The 21,712-nt window shown below is 42.6% G+C and overlaps 2 protein-coding genes across 7 annotated transcripts in view; one reads left to right on the top strand and one right to left on the bottom strand.

The window, feature by feature from the left end:
* Nucleotides 1-17,961, bottom strand: part of PLEKHG7 (pleckstrin homology and RhoGEF domain containing G7) — an 84,590-nt gene extending 66,629 nt beyond the window's left edge. For all 3 annotated transcript variants that reach the window (XM_086399028.1, XM_086399029.1, XM_086399030.1), the window contains exons 1-2: nt 17,398-17,961; nt 16,841-16,863 (exon numbers count right to left, since the gene is read on the bottom strand). In XM_086399028.1, coding sequence (XP_086255154.1) covers nt 16,841-16,863; nt 17,398-17,961 — 587 coding nt within the window. The remainder of the gene's footprint in view (nt 1-16,840; nt 16,864-17,397) is intronic.
* A 69-nt stretch (nt 17,962-18,030) lies between these two features.
* The window catches only part of LOC147371400 (uncharacterized), a 60,909-nt gene continuing 57,227 nt past the window's right edge, over nt 18,031-21,712 (top strand). For 3 of the 4 annotated variants that reach the window (XR_015163546.1, XR_015163545.1, XR_015163544.1), the window contains exon 1: nt 18,031-18,170. Coding sequence is in view for 1 of the 4 variants with exons in the window: in XM_086399031.1 (XP_086255157.1) it covers nt 18,165-18,170 (6 nt within the window). In the remaining 3 variants the exon portion in view is untranslated. The remainder of the gene's footprint in view (nt 18,171-21,712) is intronic. The other variant, XM_086399031.1, reaches the window with a different exon arrangement.

The following is a 21,712-nucleotide window of genomic DNA, read 5'->3' as shown; positions in this document are numbered from 1 at the left end:
TAAGGAACAAAATGAGTAAGGAATGAGAGGATTCAATTGTAGGGATTTTCAGAGTTTCCCCATTAGAGCTGTTCAGATATTCCTTTAGTCTATTTTGAGGATGAGGGAATGCAATTCCCTCTACTTACCAACCTATGTAATCTCTAAATTCCCTTTTTAATCAAATAGCTTAGCATATCATTTACCTTATATACAGAGGAATTTTGTCTCCAACAAAAAGTCTAGCTATGAATCTGCCTTGAAAGTCTGGAGTCTGGGTCTGTCATATTCCTTTGGATATTATGATTTGGGTCATTGCCATGCAGCTTTCCTCCTCCAACAAAGAGGCCTTGCCTGGAGCCCCTTGAGGCTCCCTAGGCCAGTCCTTCCTCTGATCCTTCCACTTTCCCACCTGCCTACAGCGTGAGTCCTCCACGCCTTGTAGCCAAGTGCCATGCTGCTGACTTTTTTGCAGGATTGATGCCCTTTCTGCCTGTACTTTCATCTCTTGTCTCATAACTGAATATTCTGGGCTCTCATGCCCTTCTTCCTATCAATATATCTGCTGCTGGGGTCCTGTTCATGTCCTATCAGGCCTAACATGCTGTTGACCAAAGCTTGGTATTAGAATAGCTGGTGGAATTTATTTTATTACCCATCCCCAAGTCCTAACTCTTGGCTTCTGATCCAGTATGTCTGAAGGTGGACCCCTGCATCTGCGGTTTTATCCAGTTCCCTAGATACTCAGGGAGAAGGCAATGGCAACCCACTCCAGTACTCTTGCCTGGAGAATGCCATGGACAGAGGAGCCTGGTGGGCTACAGTCCATGTGGTAGCACAGAGTTGGACACGAATGACGTGACTTAGCAGCAGCAGCTAGATACTCAGAGTTGGAGAACAACTGATTTTGAGAATACAAGTACCTTGATATAGGTCTTTCCTACCTTTAAAATATATTCCAAATCCTCAGCCTTTTGCTAAAAACATTTTAGATCATTTTACATATGAACAGTAGGACAAGTTGTATGGGCATGTATAATTAGTGAATAACCTGCTGCTGCTAAGTTGCTTCAGTCATGTCCGACTCTGTGCAACCCCACAGACAGATCTCTGGGTTTCTCCAGGCAAGAATCCCAGAGAATCCCCGTCTCTGGGATTCTCCAGGCAAGAATACTGGAGTGGGTTGCCATTTCCTTCTCCAATGCATGAAAGTGAAAAGTCAAAGTGAAGTCGCTCAGTCGTGTCCGACTCTTAGCGACCTCATGGACTGCAGCCTACCAGGCTCCTCTGTCCGTGGGATTTTCCAGGCAAGAGTACTGGAGTGGGGTGCCATTGCCTTCTCCAGTGAATAACCTATGTCTCATAAATTCCTACAAAATCTATGAGGTAAGAATGCCTCAGACTCTGCATACAGATGATAGAGGCATAAAAGAAAGTTAACTGTCAGTTATAAAAACCTGCTTCCTCTAAGAAGTCTCCCCTGACACTCAAAGAAATATTTCTCCATATTTGTGTGCTGTCTGGCATCCCCTAGGCCAGGTCCTCAACGGCTTCCATCTGTATTAACACAGCTGTCTCATCACTTTTATCTTCTGCTCCATCATTTTGGTCCCATCCCACACCCAGTCACTAAATATAAGTTATCCAAAATATAAGTCTGGCCCTAGTCCCTCCTAGCTTCAGATAAACATGTTTTTAAAGCATCCATACAAGCCTTCCATGAATTGGCCCAATAACCTTCCTAATACTCTTTACTTTGCCATTTATTCTCTGGGAATGGATTGTAATTTCCCACAAAATGTTTCACATGTCAGTGACTTAACTGGGAATGCTTTGTACTCTCTCTGCCCTCTCTAAACCTGTCTAACTCCTATTCATCTCATGAGATTTAGGGCCATGGATTATCTAAGGAACTTGAAAGGAAATTACTTAGATAAAATCAGGCTCAGATTTATTCAATTAGCTGCATGTCCTAGGATTTAAAAATTTATTTTGACTGGCCTCTCTCTGTTCTTTTTAATTGGAAAATTTTAGAATAATGTTGCAGAACTGCTAGCTATCAAGCCAATGTGCACGCCCTCATCAAAACACTGCTTGTCAGGGGTGCCATGTGCTGAGTTAATGCACTGACAAGCCCTGATTCCCTTGCAGCTAGCAGAGGCTATATGACACAAATTTGGCCAATGAGATTTAAACCGAAGTTTCAGGGTGTGGCTCTTAGGAAAATTTTTCAAAGGGGACAGAGGTGGCTACATTCACCCTTTTCCCTTATTGTTGTCATGAACACGGCTTGATACCTGCAAGCATACCAGTGATCTTGCAAATGGAACAGCAGAACCGGAGAGAAGGGGCAGCCTGACAGGACTGGTTATGCTACAAGAGAATATCCTTTATTTGCTTATGCTGTTCTACTTGGGTTCTGATATGCAGACAAAGGCTGTCTTAACTGACACACATCTCATCCTGGACTTCCTTCTCCAAGAATTCTGCACTCTCATTTGACTTTCTCACCACCTATTTTTGATGACGTTTTTAACAAAATCATTAGAGTTACAATTTTTCACAACTCTCCCATTTTTGTTATTTGCCAGTCTAATGTCCATGATGGTCATAAGGATGGAGGGGTCTGAGTTAAGTGGAAGCTGGAAAACTTACAGTAATTTGAATGAGAAATAACAATTCTAGTTTCTTCATTTTGCAAACAGAACACTGGAACTGATATATAATGAATTAGCAGCTGTACATAAATTCAGCCAGGAATTTTCACAGTGCTATCCAAAAGGTATTAGGTAGCACAAACCTCTGGGAGCCCCAAGAGGTACCCCAAAAACAAGTATTAGAAGCTTCCCTGTAAACTTGATACTGTTCCTGATAAAGACCCTGGAAGCGAATAATGAGGTTTGGTATTTATGCGGATAGAGGGGATTGGAAAAAATACAGTAACTTAAATAGGAAATGTAGGCTACATAAACTTTGGGAGAAGAGTTTATTCTTTTGAGCTTAAACTCTAGATGGTATACAATCTGGTAAGTACTATGAATTTGGCTTAAGATTCTATAAGCTATCTTTATGCTCCCTTGGGACTTTGAGAGGACATAATGAATGGTGGAATAGAAGAATCAGTCTTCCCTGGCCTCATCCAAGCTGGCTTATGCATTTCTCTTCCATGCTCCTGTAGTTCTCTAGAACAATGGCTAAGAATGTGGAGTCAAATTGCCTGGACTTTAATCTTAGCTGAGTGACCTTGACTGAGCAAGTAACCTCTCTGGTCCTGACTGCCATTTGTGAAATGTAGACTATGACCATACCTACTTTTTGTGCGAAGATCAACCGATCAACATATAGCACTTAGATCCGTGATGGGAACTTAGTAAGCTGTCAATAAATGTGATTATGTTGATTGTCAAATATACTACAACATCATGTTCTTTATCCTACTAGAATGCCATCTCCTTCTATTTAAGAAGCATGTCTTATCATTTGCATCGGTGGGTGCTCCTTTAGTACTCAGTCCATGGTTACTGATGAACATGAATGAATAAAAGACTCTTCTGAGGTTGTCCTCCCTTGTGGAAAGTATCTTACTTTACACGGTGAGTGAGTGAAGTCGCTCAGTCGTGTCCAGCTCTTTGTGACCCCATGGACTGCAGCCTACGAGACTCCTCTGTCCATAGGATTTTCCAGGCAAGAGTACTGGAGTGGGTTGCCATTTCCTTCTCCAGGAGATCTTCCCGACCCAGGAATCGAACCCAGGTCTCCTGCATGGTAGGGAGACGCTTTACCGTCTGAGCCACCAGGGAAGTCTTTACAACGTAGTTGTGCACATTCGTGTCTTATCTACTCCCCTCTTACCCTAAGTGCCTACCTCCTGGTCTAAATCCCTGTGTTCAGTAAGGGATTAATATTTCTTGACAAAATGAATAATAACCAAACCTGTGCACACTGAGTCATCGCTCTCCCCTTCTGACACAATCTTCTGCAGAATGTGTACTCCAGTAATAGCTAGCTACTCACTGTTTAAACTTACCCTGCACATCACGCCTCCATGACTTGGCTCAGGTAGTTCCCACCTGCCTACCTCCACTTTGCCAGGCACACACACTCATACGCATCTCTAAGTTCTAGCTTAGATGCTCTCCTTCCAGAAATCTTTCCTAATCTACCCAAAGAGAGCCAGCCACCTTGCCCTACTTCCTCCCACTTCCTTCCACTTCGCCTCTACAATGATTTCACTGAAGGCTCATGCTGTGTCTTATCACAGAATTTAAGCACCAAGTATAGAACCCAACAAAGAATAGATATCCAAATAAGCTTGTTGAATAAACAGGCATGTTGATCTATAGGATGGTACACAGATAGATTCCGAATGAATTTGCTCTTCCATTCTGGATCACAAATGAATAATTGTATGCACACACAACACACAGAATGCAATTTGAGTTCCTCCACCTTTAAAGGTAATTCAGTTACCCCTATCCATTTCTTCCTGGTCTGGGATACCTGCTGACGTGAGGCATCCTTTTGGGAGCACATTAGGGCAGTTTTGGCATTCAGTGTGCACACACGGAACAGAGGGAAAACAACTGCCTTGTACTAGGCTTGAGTCATGACCTTGGCCTTGTTGCCTTGGTGTCTAAAACCCAGGGATGCTCATTCTAGAAAGGTAGGCATGCCCATGGAATGCTGTAACAGAAGCTCTGATGACATTCTTGTGTTCATCAGAAGAGGGAATGGGTTAATAAAAATATCAAGAATTACAGCTGTAACCACATGGAGACCTAGGAAAACAATAAGAAAGAGTATTTGCACATAATAAATGAAGAGACATGAACTGGTGCAGAAAACCTGCCTCTGCATCACCTGTGCCTGGCAGCAGACTACATTTCTGGGCACTCTGCACAGGAACCCATGCCTGTATCAGCCAGAGATGCTCAGATTATTGGATTAGTGATGTTAATGCAGGTGCAATGAATTCAGAATGACTCTGCCTTTAGGTCTCATGAGGGGAGAGGTGCTGGGGGTTCCAAAGTCTGAGTGTTAGTCACTCAGTCATGTCCGACTCTTGTGACCCCATGGACTGCAGCCCACCAGGCTCCTCAGCCCATGGAATTATCCAGGCAGTAACACTGGAGTGGGTAGCCATTCCTTTCCTAAGGGGATCTTCCTGACCCAAGGATGGAACCTGGGTCTCCTGCATTGCAGGCAGATTCTTTACAACTGAGCCACCAAGCAAGCCCCACCTACTTCTTTCAGTAACTGCTAAAGGATAGTAAACTCATCACTGGCCTTATAATAGCTGTCCCTGCAATGGGGCTGACCACAGAGGCAGCCCAGACTAATTAAATAAGAATCTGAAAGTGTAATGTCAGGCCTAGAATGTTTTAAAAATATCTCTTTAATTCTGATAGCTGTATCAGGATTCTGAATCTTATTTTTGCTATTCTAAATGGGACTGCTTCTTTTAAGATGTAGCACGCACACAGGGTCACTGTGTCCAGTTCTAAATTGATTACTCCCTGGAAGCAATCACTGCAATAAATTCAGACTTATCTCCTTTCCTCGAATGAAATGGTATGTACATGGGGTCATGGCATCCTGTGTGAAGAGGGTGCGGAAGAGTTTTGGTACCCAATTTCCTCAGAGGAAGATTAAACTGAGGAATGAGCTGAGAGTAACTGCAGAATGTCTGGGGTGTGGCTGGCATGCCATTGTCATGGTTAAGTGCTGAATACTTTCTTGCTGCCCTTTAGTAGTTTGGAGAAGCACACTAAACAAACAACTATGAGAAACACATTTTTTTTTTTTGTCTTTTGGTTCTATGCTTGGTTATTCTGGTTCTTTCTTTTAGGATAAAATTCTGGACCTAGGAGGTTGCATAACTAATTGGGTGTCTGACTCAAAGTTCACAGTCCTCTTTGTCTTGCCAGAACCCCGCCTCCCCTGCACCCGAACCCAGACAAAACCACTTTCACTAACCCTGAGTTGTGATGCCCCAGGCCGGTCAGATCTGAAGGAACTAGTCCCATGGTTGCTGGAATAATCTTGTCTCCTTTCTGGTACCAGAAATTCTCCTTATTCTGTCTTCCGCTGAAGATCTGAAGGTCCATGGTGTGGGCCGGGGTGGCAACAATGTAGAGAATCCAGAGAATTCTCTCCCACAGTTGAGCAAGCCACACACCCAGGCATCACATTCAGCAATGAGCCTGTGATCACATGTCAGTGCCAGAAAAGTTTCTGGCTGGTGGAAATGTGTCCCCTAGTGGACCTCAAATACATAAATTTTGTAAAGACTGGATTGTTCATGGTGCACATTATTCTGACTTAAAGTCAGCGGGCACTTCCTGAGTATCAGCTGTTACTGGACATTTTGTTAAGAGCTTTACATGCACTAACATTAATTTTCACAAGTACTCTATGAAGTGGAAATTACTGTTTTCATTATTGAGCCGAGGAAAACTGAAGCTTAGAAGGACAGATAGGCATTCACTTAAGGTCTCACTGTTAGTGAACAACAGAGCAAGAATTCAATTAAAATACCCAAGTCAGACTCCAAAAAGACTTGGAAATAAGAAGAGAAAACGGTACTATGAACCATTTAAGATATTGTTTTTTTTTTAATTGATATATAATGATGGTTACTATTTTAGATAAGAACCCACCTGCAATGAAGGAGATGTGGGTTCAATCCATAGGTTGGGAAGATCCTCTGGAGAAGGAAATGGCAACCCACTTCAGTATTCTTGTCTGGAAAACTCCATGGAGGAGGAGCCTGGGGGTACTCTGTCTATGGAATTGCACAGTCCAGGGGGTCACAAAGAGTCGGACATGACTTAGCGACTAAACAACACAGTGGGTTGAATGGAAACTCCCTGCCCCCCAAACACATGTCTATCTCTTCAGTCCTGGAGCCTGTGAATGTGTTAAAAGGGGTTTTTGCAGATGTAATTAAAAGACTTTGAGATGAGATTATTCTGGATTATCTGGATGGGCTCTAAATCCCATGACATGTGTACCTATAAGAGATACCCAGAGAAAAGACAGAGATGAGAGAAGGCCAAGTGGAAACAGAGGCAGATGATTAAAGTGATGCAGCCACAGCCAAGGAGTGCCTGCATGAAGAATCAAGGAGCAGTCCTCCCCGACAGCTTCCAGAGGAAGTGTGGCTCTGCTGACACCTTGGCTTTGGAGCTGTGGCTTCCAGAACTCTCGGACTATAAAACGTCTTTTGATTTAAGTCACTAGTTAGTGGTACATTAATAAGAAGCCACAGGAGACAAATGTAGGGGGCAATACAACTGAGCGGCAGGTTACCCGACTTAGGACTGCGATTCCTAACCCTGATGTTCATTATGTGTGACCTTGGCATGTTGCTTCCTAAGGCCTCAGCTTCCTTCTGTGGAGAACAGCTGTGAGTGAGACCCTTTCCACTCCTCGTGATCTGTGAACCAAGGGTTTAGGTTTGCTATTATTCTCCCCGCCAGTGGCCAGTGGGTGGGGCAGTAATTATGTGATGACCTTTACCTCGGCAGAAATGTTTAAAGATGAATAATTAAAGCTCCTCCTATAAAAACAGGACAAAGACATCTTTGGCATTCTTAAAAAAAGATTTCATGGGATTAACATACAGACACCACTATATATAAGATAGATAACGGGAAGAACCTACTGTATAGCACAGGTAACTATACTCAATATTTTGTGATAACCTATATGAGAAAAGAAACTGAAAAAGAATGAATGTATGTATAACTGAATCACTATGCTGTATGACATTGTGGAATGTGAAGTCAAGTGGGCCTTAGAAAGCATCACTACGAACAAAGCTAGTGGAGGTGATGGAATTCCAGTGGAGCTACTTCAAATCATGAAAGATGATGCTGTGAAAGTGCTGCACTGAATATGCCAGCAAATTTGGACAAGTCAGTAGTGGCCACAGCACTGGAAAAGGTCAGTTTTCATTCCAATCCCAAAGAAAGGCAATGCCAAAGAATGCTCAAACTACCGCACAATTGCACTCATCTCACATGCTAGTAAAGTAATGCTCAAAATACTCCAAGCCAGGCTTCAGCAATACGTGAACCGTGAACTTCCAGATGTTCAAGCTGGTTTTAGATAAGGCAGAGGAACCAGAGATCAAATTGCCAACATCCGCTAGATCACAGAAAAAGCAAGAGAGTTCCAGAAAAATATCTATTTCTGCTTTCTTGACTATGCCAAAGCCTTTGACTGTGTGGATCACAATAAACTGTGGAAAATTCTTCACGAGATGGGAATACCAGACCACTTGACCTGCCTCTTGAAAAACCTACATGCAGGTCAGGAAGCAACAGTTAGAACTGGACATGGAACAACAGACTGGTTCCAAATAGAAAAAGGAGTATGTCAAGGCTGTATATTGTCACCCGGCTTATTTACCTTATATGCAGAATACATCATGAGAAACGCTGGGCTGGAAGAAGCACAAGCTGGAATCCAGATTGCTGGGAGAAATATCAATAACCTCAGATATGCAGATGACACCACCCTTATGGCAGAAAGTGAAGAGGAACTAAAAAGCCTCTTGATGAAAGTGAAAGAGGAGAGTGAAAAAGTTGGCTTAAAGCTCGACATTCAGAAAACAAAGATCATGGCATCTGGGCCCATCACTTCATGGGAAACAGATGGGGAAACAGTGTCAGACCTTATTTTTCTGGGTTCCAAAATCACTACAGATGGTGACTGCAGCCATGAAATTAAAAGACACTTACTCCTTGGAAGGAAAGTTGTGACCAACCTAGATAGCATATTCAAAAGCAGAGACATTACTTTGCCAACAAAGGTCCGTCTAGTCAAGATTATGGTTTTTCCAGTGGTCATGTATGGATGTGAGAGTTGGACTGTGAAGAAAGCTAAGTGCCGAAGAATTGATGCTTTTGAACTGTGGTGTTGGAGAAGACTCTTGAGAGTCCCTTGGACTGCAAAGAGATCCAACCAGTCCATTCTGAAGGAGATCAGTCCTGGGTGTTCTTTGGAAGGAATGATGCTAAAGCTGAAACTCCAGTACTTTGGCTACCTCATGCGAAGAGTTGACTCACTGGAAAAGACTCTGATGCTGGGAGGGATTGGGGGCAGGAGGAGAAGGGGACGACAGAGGATGAGATGGCTGGATGGCATCACCGACTCAATGGATGTGAGTTTGAGTGAACTCCAGGAGTTGGTGATGGACAGGGAGGCGTGGTGTGCTCATGGGGTCGCAAAGAGTTGGACATGACTGAGCGACTGAAGTGAATTGATACCTGAAACTAATACACCATTGTAAGTCAAGTATACTCCAATACATTTTTTTTAATTGCAGTGAAAAAAAAAAAGATTCTCTCTGTACAGTGGGCTTAAACCAAGGACTACCGGCCTCTAATTCCCAGGTGCAAATTTTAAAGAAAAACAAAAGACTCTAGAGAATATGAGTGGGTAGAAACTGAGGGTAGCAATTGTCCTATAGTGATATGTGTGTATTAATGGAATAAAAATCTTTTGAAGTTTAGTAAGATAATACAATGTTGTTGCTGTTTTTCTTTTATTAAGCAGGCTTGTTAGGCCTTGTTTTGTCTGATACTAAAATTCGTATGATAAATGTACATTTTCCAGCAGGTGGTTTTCCAACAACTGTGTGACTGGAAAAAGTTCAGCTCAGTTCAGTCACTCAGTCATGTCTACTCTTCGCGACCCCATGGACTGCAGCACGCCAGGCTTTCCTGTCCATCACCAACTCCCGGAGCCTACTCAAACTCATGATCATCACGATGGTAATGCCATCCAACCTTCTCACCCTCTGTCGTCCCCCTCTACTCCAGCCTTCAATCCTTTCCAGCATCAGGGTCTTTTCCAATGAGTCTGTTCTTCGCATCAGGTGGCCAAAGTATTGAAGCTTCAGCTTCAGCTCTTCCAATGAATATTCGGGACCGATTTCCTTTAGGATTGACTGGCTGGATCGCCTTGCAGTGTTCTATTTTAAGAAACATAGTATTCTACCTTATGCAAGAGATATAATACAAATTGGAATGGTTGCTTATAATTGTGAGTTGATTACACAGGAATAACCAATTAGAATCAGTAACAATCTTTAAAAAAAAATCCCTTTTAAAAATAATCAATAGAGAAATGACAATTCAATAGCCACTTATGGAACTATAGCTCTCTTGGTTAAGGTCTGCGAAACATTTTTTTTCATTATGAGTCTGTCAAGATTGTTAGAAACATTTATTTACATGTTTGACATAATTCTTTACATAATATCCAGTTCCAGTTTTCTACCAAAATGTTCCATTTTCTACCAGAATGTAACCAAAATCCATCTGAGAAGGGAGAATATACGGGGAGCCTCTAGCTTACTCTCCAGAGCCTGGCACTGAATGGCCACTCCATGAATGTGGGGTGAACAAATGGGACTCATCCCAACATGTCACTTTGAATACAACAAAGACAAGCTTTGGGGTTCCAACAGCATGGAAAACACACCATGCTGTGACATCTTGGGCTCAATCAGTGACAGTTATTAAACCCACATGTGTTCAGAGCAAAAGAGTAGCTGCTGGTATCGGTAACTGCCTAGAACTCTGTCTTTTGAGACTACTGCCTTTTCTGGACAAGGCAGTAATTCCCAGTGTGGGACTTTCCTGGTGGTACAGTGGACAAAAATCCATCTGCTAAAGCAGGGGATATGGGTTCAAACCCTGATCCAGGAAGATTCCACATGCCACGCACACAACTAAGCCCACACGGCCCAACTACTGGAGCCTGCTCACTCAAGAGCCTGTGCTCTGCAACAAGAGAAGCCACCACAATGAAAAGCCCGTATACCACAATGAAGGGTAGCCCTCCTCTCTGCAACTTGAGAAAAGCCCAAGTGCAGCAATGAAGACAAGGACAGCCCAAAACAAGTAAATAATTAAATTTAAAAAATATTAGTCTGTTAAAAAAAATTCCACCCAGCATGATCAAATCATAGTCATACAAATCCCCAATAATCCAACGAACACTCGAAAGATGAACACAGAACTGATTAGGAAGGTGGCAGAGGTTGAAAGGAGCTAGAGGGAGATAAATTGCTGGAGGAGAAAACTTCCAGAAAGGGATGATACAATTCCCCCTACCAAGCTTGACCTAACCTAACTAATCGACCAATGCACTTCCTTTTTTCCTTCCTTAAAGTTTCATTGAACATCTACTATGTGCCAGGTGGTGTTTGAGACACTAGGGATATAGCAATGAGCAAAACAGGCACAACTCCTGCTGTGATGGAGTTTACACTCTGGGGTAGCTGATGCAGTGCAAGAATAACACAAGGCTCCTGACGTGAAAGGAAGCTGCCAGTTCCCACTCTAGCCTCCAGCCAGGCCCAGCTCAAGAAGACCTCCATGACACCCTGAGGCCTCTAACTAATTAACAGTATTCACATATCACAAGAGGGAAAAAAAAAGTAACTACACGTGGTGATGCATGTTAACTAAACATATTGTGGTAATCATTTTGCAACATGTACATATTTCAGATCATTATGCTATACACCTTAAACTTATATAATGTTCTATGTCAATTATACCTCAATATAATTGGAGGGAAAAAGAAAATAACAAAATATGTTATGGAGGGCTGAGATTCACAGCAACTACTAAAGCCTGTGCACCTGGAGCCCGTGCTCCGCAACAGAAGAAGCCACCGCAATGAGAAACCGGCACACTGCAATAGAGGAAGCCTGTGTGCAGCAACGAGCACCCAGCGCAGCCAAAAACAAAGCAGCATGTACATGTAAACAAAACAGAACAAACACATGTGAACAGTGACTGAAAAAACCAACATGCCACCTAATCATTGGTAGTTACTAACTTTCTACCAAGATTTCACACTTAACGGCTGGGACAGTGCTAGCTATCCAACAGGTTTTAAGTAAAAGTCTGGGGAGAATTTAACATTATATTGAATTTAATGTTTGGACACATCAGATGAACTTCCTGTGATTTATCCTTTCACTCTGGGGTCAAAATATTTTAGAAAGAGTAAGTCAGTGATCTGCATACAGGAAGTGCTGAATGAATGAATGACTCAGCTTCTTAAAAAAGGTAAATTTGAGTTATGCTATTTATCATATCAAAAGCTTAGTAGATGGGTACTATAGTTGACCCTTGAACAACACAGGTTTGAACTGAGCAGGTCCACTTAAAAGGCAGATTTTTTTTTTTTCATGAAATACTACAGTACTTACACCATCTGTTCTTGGTTGAATCCGCTGACTACTGAACCTCAGATAAGGAGGGCTGACTGTAAAGTTATATGTGGATTTTGGACTGCACAGCGTCCTGAACCCCTGTGCTGTTGAAGTGTCAGTTGTATTTGCATCTCCAATCGACAGATGAGGGAAGACACAGGGCTTCCCTGGTGGCTCAGATGGTAAAAAATCTGCCTGCAATGCAGGAGACCTGGGTTGGATCCCTGGGTTGGGAAGAGCCAGGTGGGCTACAGTCCATGGGGTCGTAAAAAGTTGGACACTACCGAGCAACTTTCACAGATGAATACTTTTGAGGTTTTGAGTTGTTCAGAGCCTTGCCCAAGGTCATGCTGCCAGAGAGAAGTAAATACAGCATTCAAACCCAGGGAGTTTGATTCCAATAACTCTTAATATTATGTTGTGCTGCCTCTGCTAAGGGCTAGTCCAGATGAAACTGGCTTTAGATGACTCTCCAGATAATTTACTGGCAATCAGTGTTCTTGTCTGGTCTCTTCCTTGTCATTTGGTTTTCATGTTTTGGATATATTTAGTTTTTTTCTGATTACTTTTGAGCACTGGAAGGTTAGTCCATTCTCATAAATGTAGTATGTTCATTTTCCTTCTCAGTTTCAAGGCTCATTGAAAAATTAGGTGGGATAGACAGTTTTCTTGGAAGACTGACTTTAAGCGGTGTGAGGAAAGTGTGCCTGCCCACAAAATCTCCCCTCCTTGTTTCATGATGTTTAAAATTCCAGTAACATGGCTTTATTGCTTGGCTTCAAGTCATGTCCTCTGTCGAAATTCAAATACACCGGGGACAGGTAAGTAACACTGTAAGCCAAGCAGCCTGCCACCCTGCCTGTTATCTTTCCATCCATCCTTTTCTTCAATAAATATTTGAGACAGACTCTAGCTGAGTAATGGCTGTTGAGATGAAGTATAAAGTTAGTGGTCTCTGCCTTCAGAAAGGTCTTATTTCTGAGAGGAGATGGATGTCAGAGAAACACATTTGTTTTAGATACTATGATGGAAGCATTTATGAGGTATAGGGAAACCCAAAAGGGGATAAATATACTGCTCTACTTGGAAAGATGAGTGGACTGCAAGGAGATCCAACCAGTCCATTCTGAAGGAGATCAGCCCTGGGTGTTCTTTGGAAGGAATGATGCTAATGCTGAAAGTCCAGTACTTTGGCCACCTCATGCGAAGAGTTGACTCATTGGAAAAGACTGATGCTGAGAGGGATTGGGGGCAGGAGGAAAAGGGGACGACAGAGGATGAGATGGCTGGATGGCATCACCGACTCAACGGACATGAGTTTGAGTGAACTCTGGGAGCTGGTGATGGACAGGGAGGGCTGGTGTGCTGCGATTCATGGGGTCGCAAAGAGTTGGACATGACTGAGCGACTGAACTGAACTGAAGTCCTTCACACTTTAGTAAGAATACATTGTAAAGATTGTTTTCCAGGAGGCATATTTTGGTGACAGGAGAAAGAGTTTGGAGTGTGTGTGAATTCACTGGAATGTTATACATAGAGGAAACAACAGTGAGAAAGAAATTCCATAAAGAAAAACTTGGAATCCAAGTCCTAACACTGAGCTTATTTCAGAACTGAGAGTAGATTGGGCCCTTCTCACTTACATAGCCTGCTCAATTGTCAGGCTATGTGTTGAGAATTTGTAATAAAAGAAAAGTTAGTTTTTCAAAAGGGCTACAAGGAAAGAAAACATTGCTGTGATTGACTGATTGCCACAGAAGCAAGCAGTTCTTAACTGAATATACCAGGGTCAGCAAACCTTTTTTTATAAAGTGCTAGATAGTAAATAGTTTAGGTTTTGTGAGCCATATGTTCCCTGTAGTGGCTACTCAATTCTGTGGTTACAGTGGGAAAGAAGTCATGGACAGTATTTAAATGAATATATGTGGCTGTGCTCCAATATAACTTTATTTACAAAAACAGGTGGTGGGTTGAATTTCTGCCATAGTTTGCTAGACCCTGGTTTATATCATTTCAAAGGCATAGTAAAAGCCCAAGTTAAAGTGTGTTTTAAATAAAGTTTTAATAAGTTTTTGGAGGTGAGGGCCCCTCAGTTCCCTCAGTGGACAGCAGGGCCTCATGTAAAGAGCCCTTTGCCTTACACCGTCGGACCGCACAGCCTGGGAAGTAGCCCTTAGAACAAATGACAGGAAGGAGAGAGAGAGAGAGCAAAAGGCAGGCAGGCAGAGGATCTTTGTGCCAAAAATGGCTAGCTATTTAACAAAAACTCATGCTTTCAGTAAATTTTTTGGTTTAAAAAGGTACAGATTGAGTGGTCTGTGGCTGATGCAAAATTATTTTAGTAGTAATGCTTGAGTATTTATTAAACATATGAATAGTTTATAGTAACTTACTCTTTCATTTATTCATTCAAACATTGCCTACTACATGCCAAGTACTGTACTAAGTCCTGAAGAAACAATGTTGAATAATTCTGGGTCATCACCATATACCAAGGTGTCCAAAATACTTCATCTTTGACTGCCTGTGGTGACTTTCTGTAGCTTTTCACTATTTTGTATGTGATGGTGACATACTGAAACTTACCCAGTTTTATAAGGCCTTAAGCCCTCTGACCAAGTCTTCCCTTTGAATCACTGAGGACTATTTCTGTTATTGCCTCACGAAGATTCTGCTGGTCAATAATAGTTACCTGCACATCATCTTTTGCAAATGGTTTGGTGCACCCCAGCAGTTAGCCTTTGGGTCCACTAACTCCAGGTTACATGCAAAGTTGGACAGACTTTACGTGGTCTAGGAAGCATTCCTTGATTAAAGACTCTCTAGTTAACTACCCACTCACAGTCTCTACTCAGATGTTCCACAGGTCCTCAAATTTAACGTGTTCAAACTTTCATCCCACCCACCCACATCCCCTTATCCCCTCCAAGGTTGCCTATATCAGTGAATGGAGCCATCTGCCACCCAACAGTGCAAGCCAGAAGCTTGGAAGTCATTCTTGACAACTTCCTCCCCCTCACCCCCTGTAGTCTACTATTCACAAATGGTAGGTGGTGGTATCTCCTAACAATCTCCGGAACTGAGATATTTCTTTCTAACTCCACTGCCTTCACCAGAGCCTAACCCTCCAACCTCTCATATCTGAATATTCTAATTGTTCTGCTAGAGTCCACTCTCATCTAAATCTCATGTCTACCCTATATCCATCTGATCACACTGTTCTTAGGGTAAGGAACAAATTCCCTAAATACCCTATTAGACTCTGCATGATTGACTCTAATCAACATCATCCTTCCCTGAAACTATTCTCTTTTCACTTTCTCTGACACATTTGAATTAGGTATCATTTTAGAGCTTAATTCTGGTCTGCACCTGTAGAAGATTTCCATTGATGGCCCCTTTCTTCACCAACCCTTGTATCCATACAGTTTGCCACATAATACTGGTGACACATAATTTCTTGCCCTTGAGTTCAGGTACGTGACTTGCTTTGATCAGGAGAATTAGACAAGGTACAGAGCTCAGGGTCCAAGAGGCCTTGCATATTTCCACTTATCCCCTTGAACCTCTCCCTTCAACATAAGAACACGCCCAGGGCAGCAATTTGGTCCCATGAAAAAGATGAGGGACACATGGAGTGAACTACTCAGCTGAGCTTAGGCTAGATCAACTGACCCTCAATTAACACATAGATTTATAAGAAACAATAACCAGTTGCCGTTTTAAGGCACTGAAGTTCCAGCTGGTTTGTTACATAGCAATAACTAGTTGACATAAACCTAATACTTTGCATTTGCCTATGGCTTTGTAAATATTCTCTACCTAAGATACATTTAGGCCAACTAGCATTAAAATCTACAAGAGTTAAAGTCAACAAAGATTGCACAGATGGATCTCATCCTTCCTGCTATTAACAGCAAACTCTTGCTTGAGGATTGAGGGCCAGTAATAAAACAATGGCTAATTCCCTGAGGATGACTTTCCACATGAAATGAAGGCTTTCCCACCAATCCTACAAACTGGGCGGATGAAACTGGGCTTGGATTTTTCCCTTTCTGCCACAGAAGCTCTTCATCCCTGAAAGAAATGGCAAATCCACTGGCAGAGCTGGGCGACCAAGCTGAAAGTCAGAGTTGGTTTCTGAAGTGACACAATCTACCTGCATTCTAGATAAAAGCATAGTCTGTTGTTAGAGGCATATTAAAGGTTGCCCTAGATTTAAACAGCACATCTTGTTCCTTTTATCCTTGTCTTCTGAATTTCTCTTTGAAAAACTGTTGAATGTTTCTGGCCTTTACATCTTCTCTATCTTACAAGAACTATTACCAAGTGGATGTTAATTAAACCACAAGGCCAAGTCATTGACAATTCAAAATGAAAACCATGGCCACCTGTGGCTGTCATACCCTACCCACAAATACACCAGCCATAGTAAAATGCTAGGCTCTTAAAGTAGACTCTGGAAATTAATACTGTTTCACCCATAATATGAACAGTGACTTGGGGGCTGTAAAACAAAGTACCCTGATTAATACACCATTGGGTCTGCTGTGTCAGAACAGAGGATGTAAAAGTAAAAAGTCAACAGCTTTCATCGCACTGGAGAAAGTAAAGACATACCTGTACTGATGCAATTCTTCTTTCTGAAATAAATTGGAAAAATAAACATTTCAGTATTGCTCAAACCCATCCAAAATTCCAAAGCACACATCTTGAAGGAAGAGGTCATTAACATCCCCAGTTATTAACGTTTTGGAGTTTTCTTTTTTGGGGAGAAGATTAGAACGTTAGAAATTTGAATAATTTGTTCTTTCTGCCCTTTTAAACCAGCCATGCCTGGCGGTCTTCACACAGCCTGGATTTGCAAGAGAGCCACCTTTACTTTCTAATGCCTGAGAGACCATTTCTAATTCGGGTCCTTTCTTAAAGTGCCTTCAAGGATATTGAAGAAGAAAGTGAGCTCGACCTCCCTCTCCTTCCCCAAACTGCTGCACCCCTTTTGCTTGACAGCCAGCTGTCCTAAAGACTGTGTTCCCCCAGCTCTGTGACTTCCTGTGTTGGCTCCCTCAAGGAGGCGCCGCTGCCTTGCCCCCCCATCCTCGCCAATTTGGCAACCTGGAGACCTATTATGCTTTGCATTCACCAAACGAGAGGCAAGAGGCTTAGAGCTGTGTTACCTGAGGCCCCGGAGGTCCTGGAGTGTGGCTGGGTGCTGAGTGGTCTCCTTTCCGTGGAAAGGAGGCCTGAGGATGCGACCCCTCCTCGAGGTCCTGAGGCACGGGAAGGGCACGCTCTTCACCTGGCCCCATTTGGAGCTCAATCGACTCGGCTGAGTCGAGGGCCCTTTCAGAGTCCAGAGGCAATCTTGAGTGGAGTCTCAGGGGCCACACGGAGTGAGAAGACTCCTCTGTGCTTTCACATACCTTGTTGGAAAGGGGACTTGCGGAGCCAGGGTACTCCTGCAAGTCGCACCAGGTGCGCACTTCCAAGGCTACATGCTGAGGCGGCGCATGCGCAGTAGCAGTGCCGCGAGCACCTCCGCGCACACTCCCGCAACCGCGGCTTCTTAACCTCCGCAAAGTGGGCGAGGTGGTCAAGCGGCCAGGGGCTTGCCGGTCAAAGTGGAGAAGATTCCCCTGGTTCTGACAGTGCTTCTTCGACAAGCTTTCCAGGGAGTATGGAGGAGAGGCCTTGCAGGCTGCAGGCTGCACCTCTTGGCGGGATGGCTCCATCTTCTCCATGCCACTAAGAGGCCCTGTTGCTGGAAACTTCCAGGCGATGTCGTCAGAGTTGCTGTTCTCCTGACCACATTGGGGTGGTTCCGTTTCCGTCTTCAGATGCCTGTGTTCCTCAGTGTGTTTCCATCCTTTTCCAAAGGATAATTGCAAGCAAGTGGCTGATCATTAAGGGAGAGCAGAGTGCAAAATCTATTGCAAACAAGGAGATGCAGGTGAGAAAAAAGGTGTCTGAAATTTCACACAGAAGCTTCCAGTTAGTCAGAGGAGCTAACGAATGCCTAGTTAACATTAGTATCTGTTATGTTTTGTAGGTAATTAAGATAAGTGTGTCCAGCCTTTCAATCTAAATTGTTTATGTTTTGAAATTTGTTTACCAAATTAAGTCGTTTGGATCCTGCTCCCTGCCTCCTTAAGGGAAGGTTCTTTTTCCCTTGGAGTTTCAGTAGGTGAATAAGAAACTCAAGCTGAGATGGACAAAGTGCAAGCTTTACTCAGTGGCCAAATAATGACTAAGCAGAAATTGTGTTCACAAATCAATTTGTCGCCCTGGAGGTGGGCGACAGTGATTTAAAGAATAAAAACAAAGGGAGGAGGAGTGAAGCTAATAATAGGGATTAGTTCGGAGAAGGAAATGGCAACCCACTCCAGTATTCTTGCCTGGAGAATCCCAGTGACAGAGGAGCCTAGTGGGCTGCCTAGGTAGCAACAGAGTCGGACACAACTGAAGTGACTTAGCAGCAGCAGCATGCATTAGTTTACCCTGCAGGGTCTGGCCTTTTTCCAAGGGAGTGCGGTGCCAGCTGATTTTTATCCTTTTTTGGTCTGTAATGTCTGGTCCTAGCAGCCAGTAGGTGTGTCATATACTATGCTAATGTTGTAAAATCAACGTGTGAGACTCAAGATCTGTTGGAGGTCAGATTCATGCCATCTTAGTCCCAGCTGGTTCCATCTGCTTTCTTGTTTGTATCTTCCTTTCTTATCTCTGGACCCTTTAACTTAAACCTGTGTGTTCACTCCTGCTAAAAGCGGTGTGGAGTGAGTTGGCAGGCTTTGAGGACACTCCTGCTGTACAATGGCCACTGACGTGGTGGTAGTGGTTTAGTCCCTAAGTTATGTCCAACTCTTTGCGACTCTATGGACTATAACCCACCAGGCTCCTCTGTCCATGGGATTTCCCAAGCAAGAATACTGTAGTGGGTTGCCATTTCCTCCTCCAGGGATCTTCCAGATGCAGGGATCAAACCTGAGTCTCCTGCATTTCAGGCGTTACCACTGAGCCACCAGGGAAACCCCCATCAGCTGTTTAGGGGGTCATGATGTCAGGCTCTCCTAATTTATTTAATTTTGTTATTTATTTATTGGGCATGGGTTTTGAGGAAAGTCTTGGAGCAGCTTTGGCAATATTTACTGTTCAGTAAAGAATTCGCCTGCAGTGCAGGAACTGCAGGAGCCTCTGGTACTATTCCTGGGTCAGGAAGATCCTTGGAGAAGGGCATGGCAACCCACTCCAGTATTCTTGCCTGGAGAATCCCATGGACTCATGAGCCTGGCAGGCTACAGACCATAGGGATATGAAGAGTGGAACAGGACTGAGGTGACTTAGCATGCATGCACGTTTTACTTAATATCCCTTCTAGATTAAACAAAAAAACTTTTCAAAACCTTGGTGATCTAAGAGATTAAGAGACTTCTTGGAAGCTACAAAGCTCATCACCTTTTATTTCCATTTTAAGAGGATCAAATATATGTTCAATTTTCCTTACATTCTGCATTTATGTGTGTATGATTGTATATATGTGTGTATGTATGATGTATATATGTATGATTGTATATATGATTGTATATATGTATGTAAAGGGATGTAAAGAACAAGAAAAACAAGGCCCTTTCCCTCAAGGTTTAAACTACGAAATGCGACATGATTTCAAAGATAGTGATGCAAAGTAATTGGCAAAACACATTTTAGATTTTATCCATCCCCATGTTTTGGGAAAAATAACTTGCCAATTTGAAAAGAAAAACCCAGATGTCACTCAGATGCCCTGCTTCTCATGATTAGAGGTGCTTTCTATGGTTCACTAATGCAGAATTACCTCCTATCTGTTCTTGTTCAAGCAAATCTGATTCTTTCATTTGCCAGCTTGATTCATGGTGACATGCAAATAACTTACTGCTATTTCATTATTTTGTAGTTTTCCATATGAAGAAAGTAGTTTCCTGTGGAAAAGCATCAATCCTTACCCCCATCTATCAAGTATTACTTAAGGGTCAACTCCTGATTATTTACACGTCTGATGTGGGACTGTGGAACAGATAATATAACCATCTTCCCTTGCCATTGGCAATGTGGGAAATGGTTTCAGATGATACATAGCTTGTTGGTTGAGGAACATCAGTAGTTGACCACATATTCTGAGATTTCCAATAATAACTTCAGCAAATCTATAATCCTTTATTCCGTTGGTTGCACCACGTGGCTTGTGGTAGGTATCTCAGCTCCCGAACCAGGGATTGAATCCAGGTCACAGCAGTGAGAGCACAGAATCCTAACCTCTAGGCTGTCAGGGATCTCCCAGCAAGTCTATAATTCTAAAGCAGTCTGTAACCCTTCAGGAATGGACAGCCCAATTTTAAGGATAGCTAATTTGTTCTTTTAGTGCTGTATAATTTTAATTGCATTGACAGTACTTTTTAGTAGAACTTTTTCTACTGTGTCTTATTTACGTCCTCAATTTGATAATAGAGAATACTGGGCACTCGTAAATTCTTGAAGACCTGTCCTATGTTGATTGTCACTCATGAGATTAGCTAACATGCACTGTTATGACTAGTTACTGTAGTTCTATGGAAACTACAGTAATTGCTGCAGGTTTTTGTAGCATACGATTGTTTACCCCATATGAAATGGCCCCACACTGATGTACTCCCAAATTTTTAGTCATTAATTCTAGTTTTGTACTTGCCTATGGCAGGTTCTTTCATTCCTTGGTTTCTTCTAATCTGTTTCAGGCATAGAAGTCCAGTAATCCTGTGTCAAGAGAATTAATAGGCTCTTAGATTTACTCTTATCAGTAAACGGGAGGAGCACGGGAGGAGCCCAACATCATGATATTGCTATTACAATGCTGTGACATTGATTTAGGGAGACTCTATTCTCTTACATTTATTCCCTGGCTCTCCTCTGGTTTAAAGCCAAGTGAAACTACCAGATGCTGGATTTTAGACTGGAGAGTTGTTTAAGGAACTACTTAGATATCAACTGACGTTAACAGACTCTTATCTACAAAAGAAAACCTGAGATTCTTAACCCTGGGTTTGCTTTAATATTTTGAGCCAAGTCTCAAATGTTAACAGAGCTTCACATGTAGAACAAAAATGCACGCGGTACCCTTATGTGGGGGGCAAAGGGAGAGAGTAATACCTGCTAGGAAACTTAACATTTTAGTTACGGTGAGGTTGAACTGGTTTTGATTTTAGATTTTAGGTTATTTCTGGCTGATACCATGTTCTTTGTAGGAGAAGAATGATTACTAATGAAAACAGGTATATTAGGTCTCTTTTCAGGTTCTTTACTGGAGGACCTCATTCCTCATTCTCCTGACAAATGGCTGAGCTGAGGGCTGGAGTTACTTCTACACATGTATACCACAACTGGGGGATTATATTGTGTTTCTCAGCAAAGCATTGTTATAATTCCAGGCAGCAACATGGCTAAAGGAGTTCAGAATGTTTACATAGGCACTTGCATAATATT

This window comes from Bos grunniens, chromosome 5 (genome assembly GCF_055505025.1).
Source record: "Bos grunniens cultivar Pamir isolate PY7600 chromosome 5, Bosgru_T2T1.0, whole genome shotgun sequence".
Classification (NCBI taxonomy): domain Eukaryota; kingdom Metazoa; phylum Chordata; class Mammalia; order Artiodactyla; family Bovidae; genus Bos; species Bos grunniens.
Note: the sequence above shows the minus strand (reverse complement) of the source record. Positions and strands in the feature narration are given on the sequence as shown.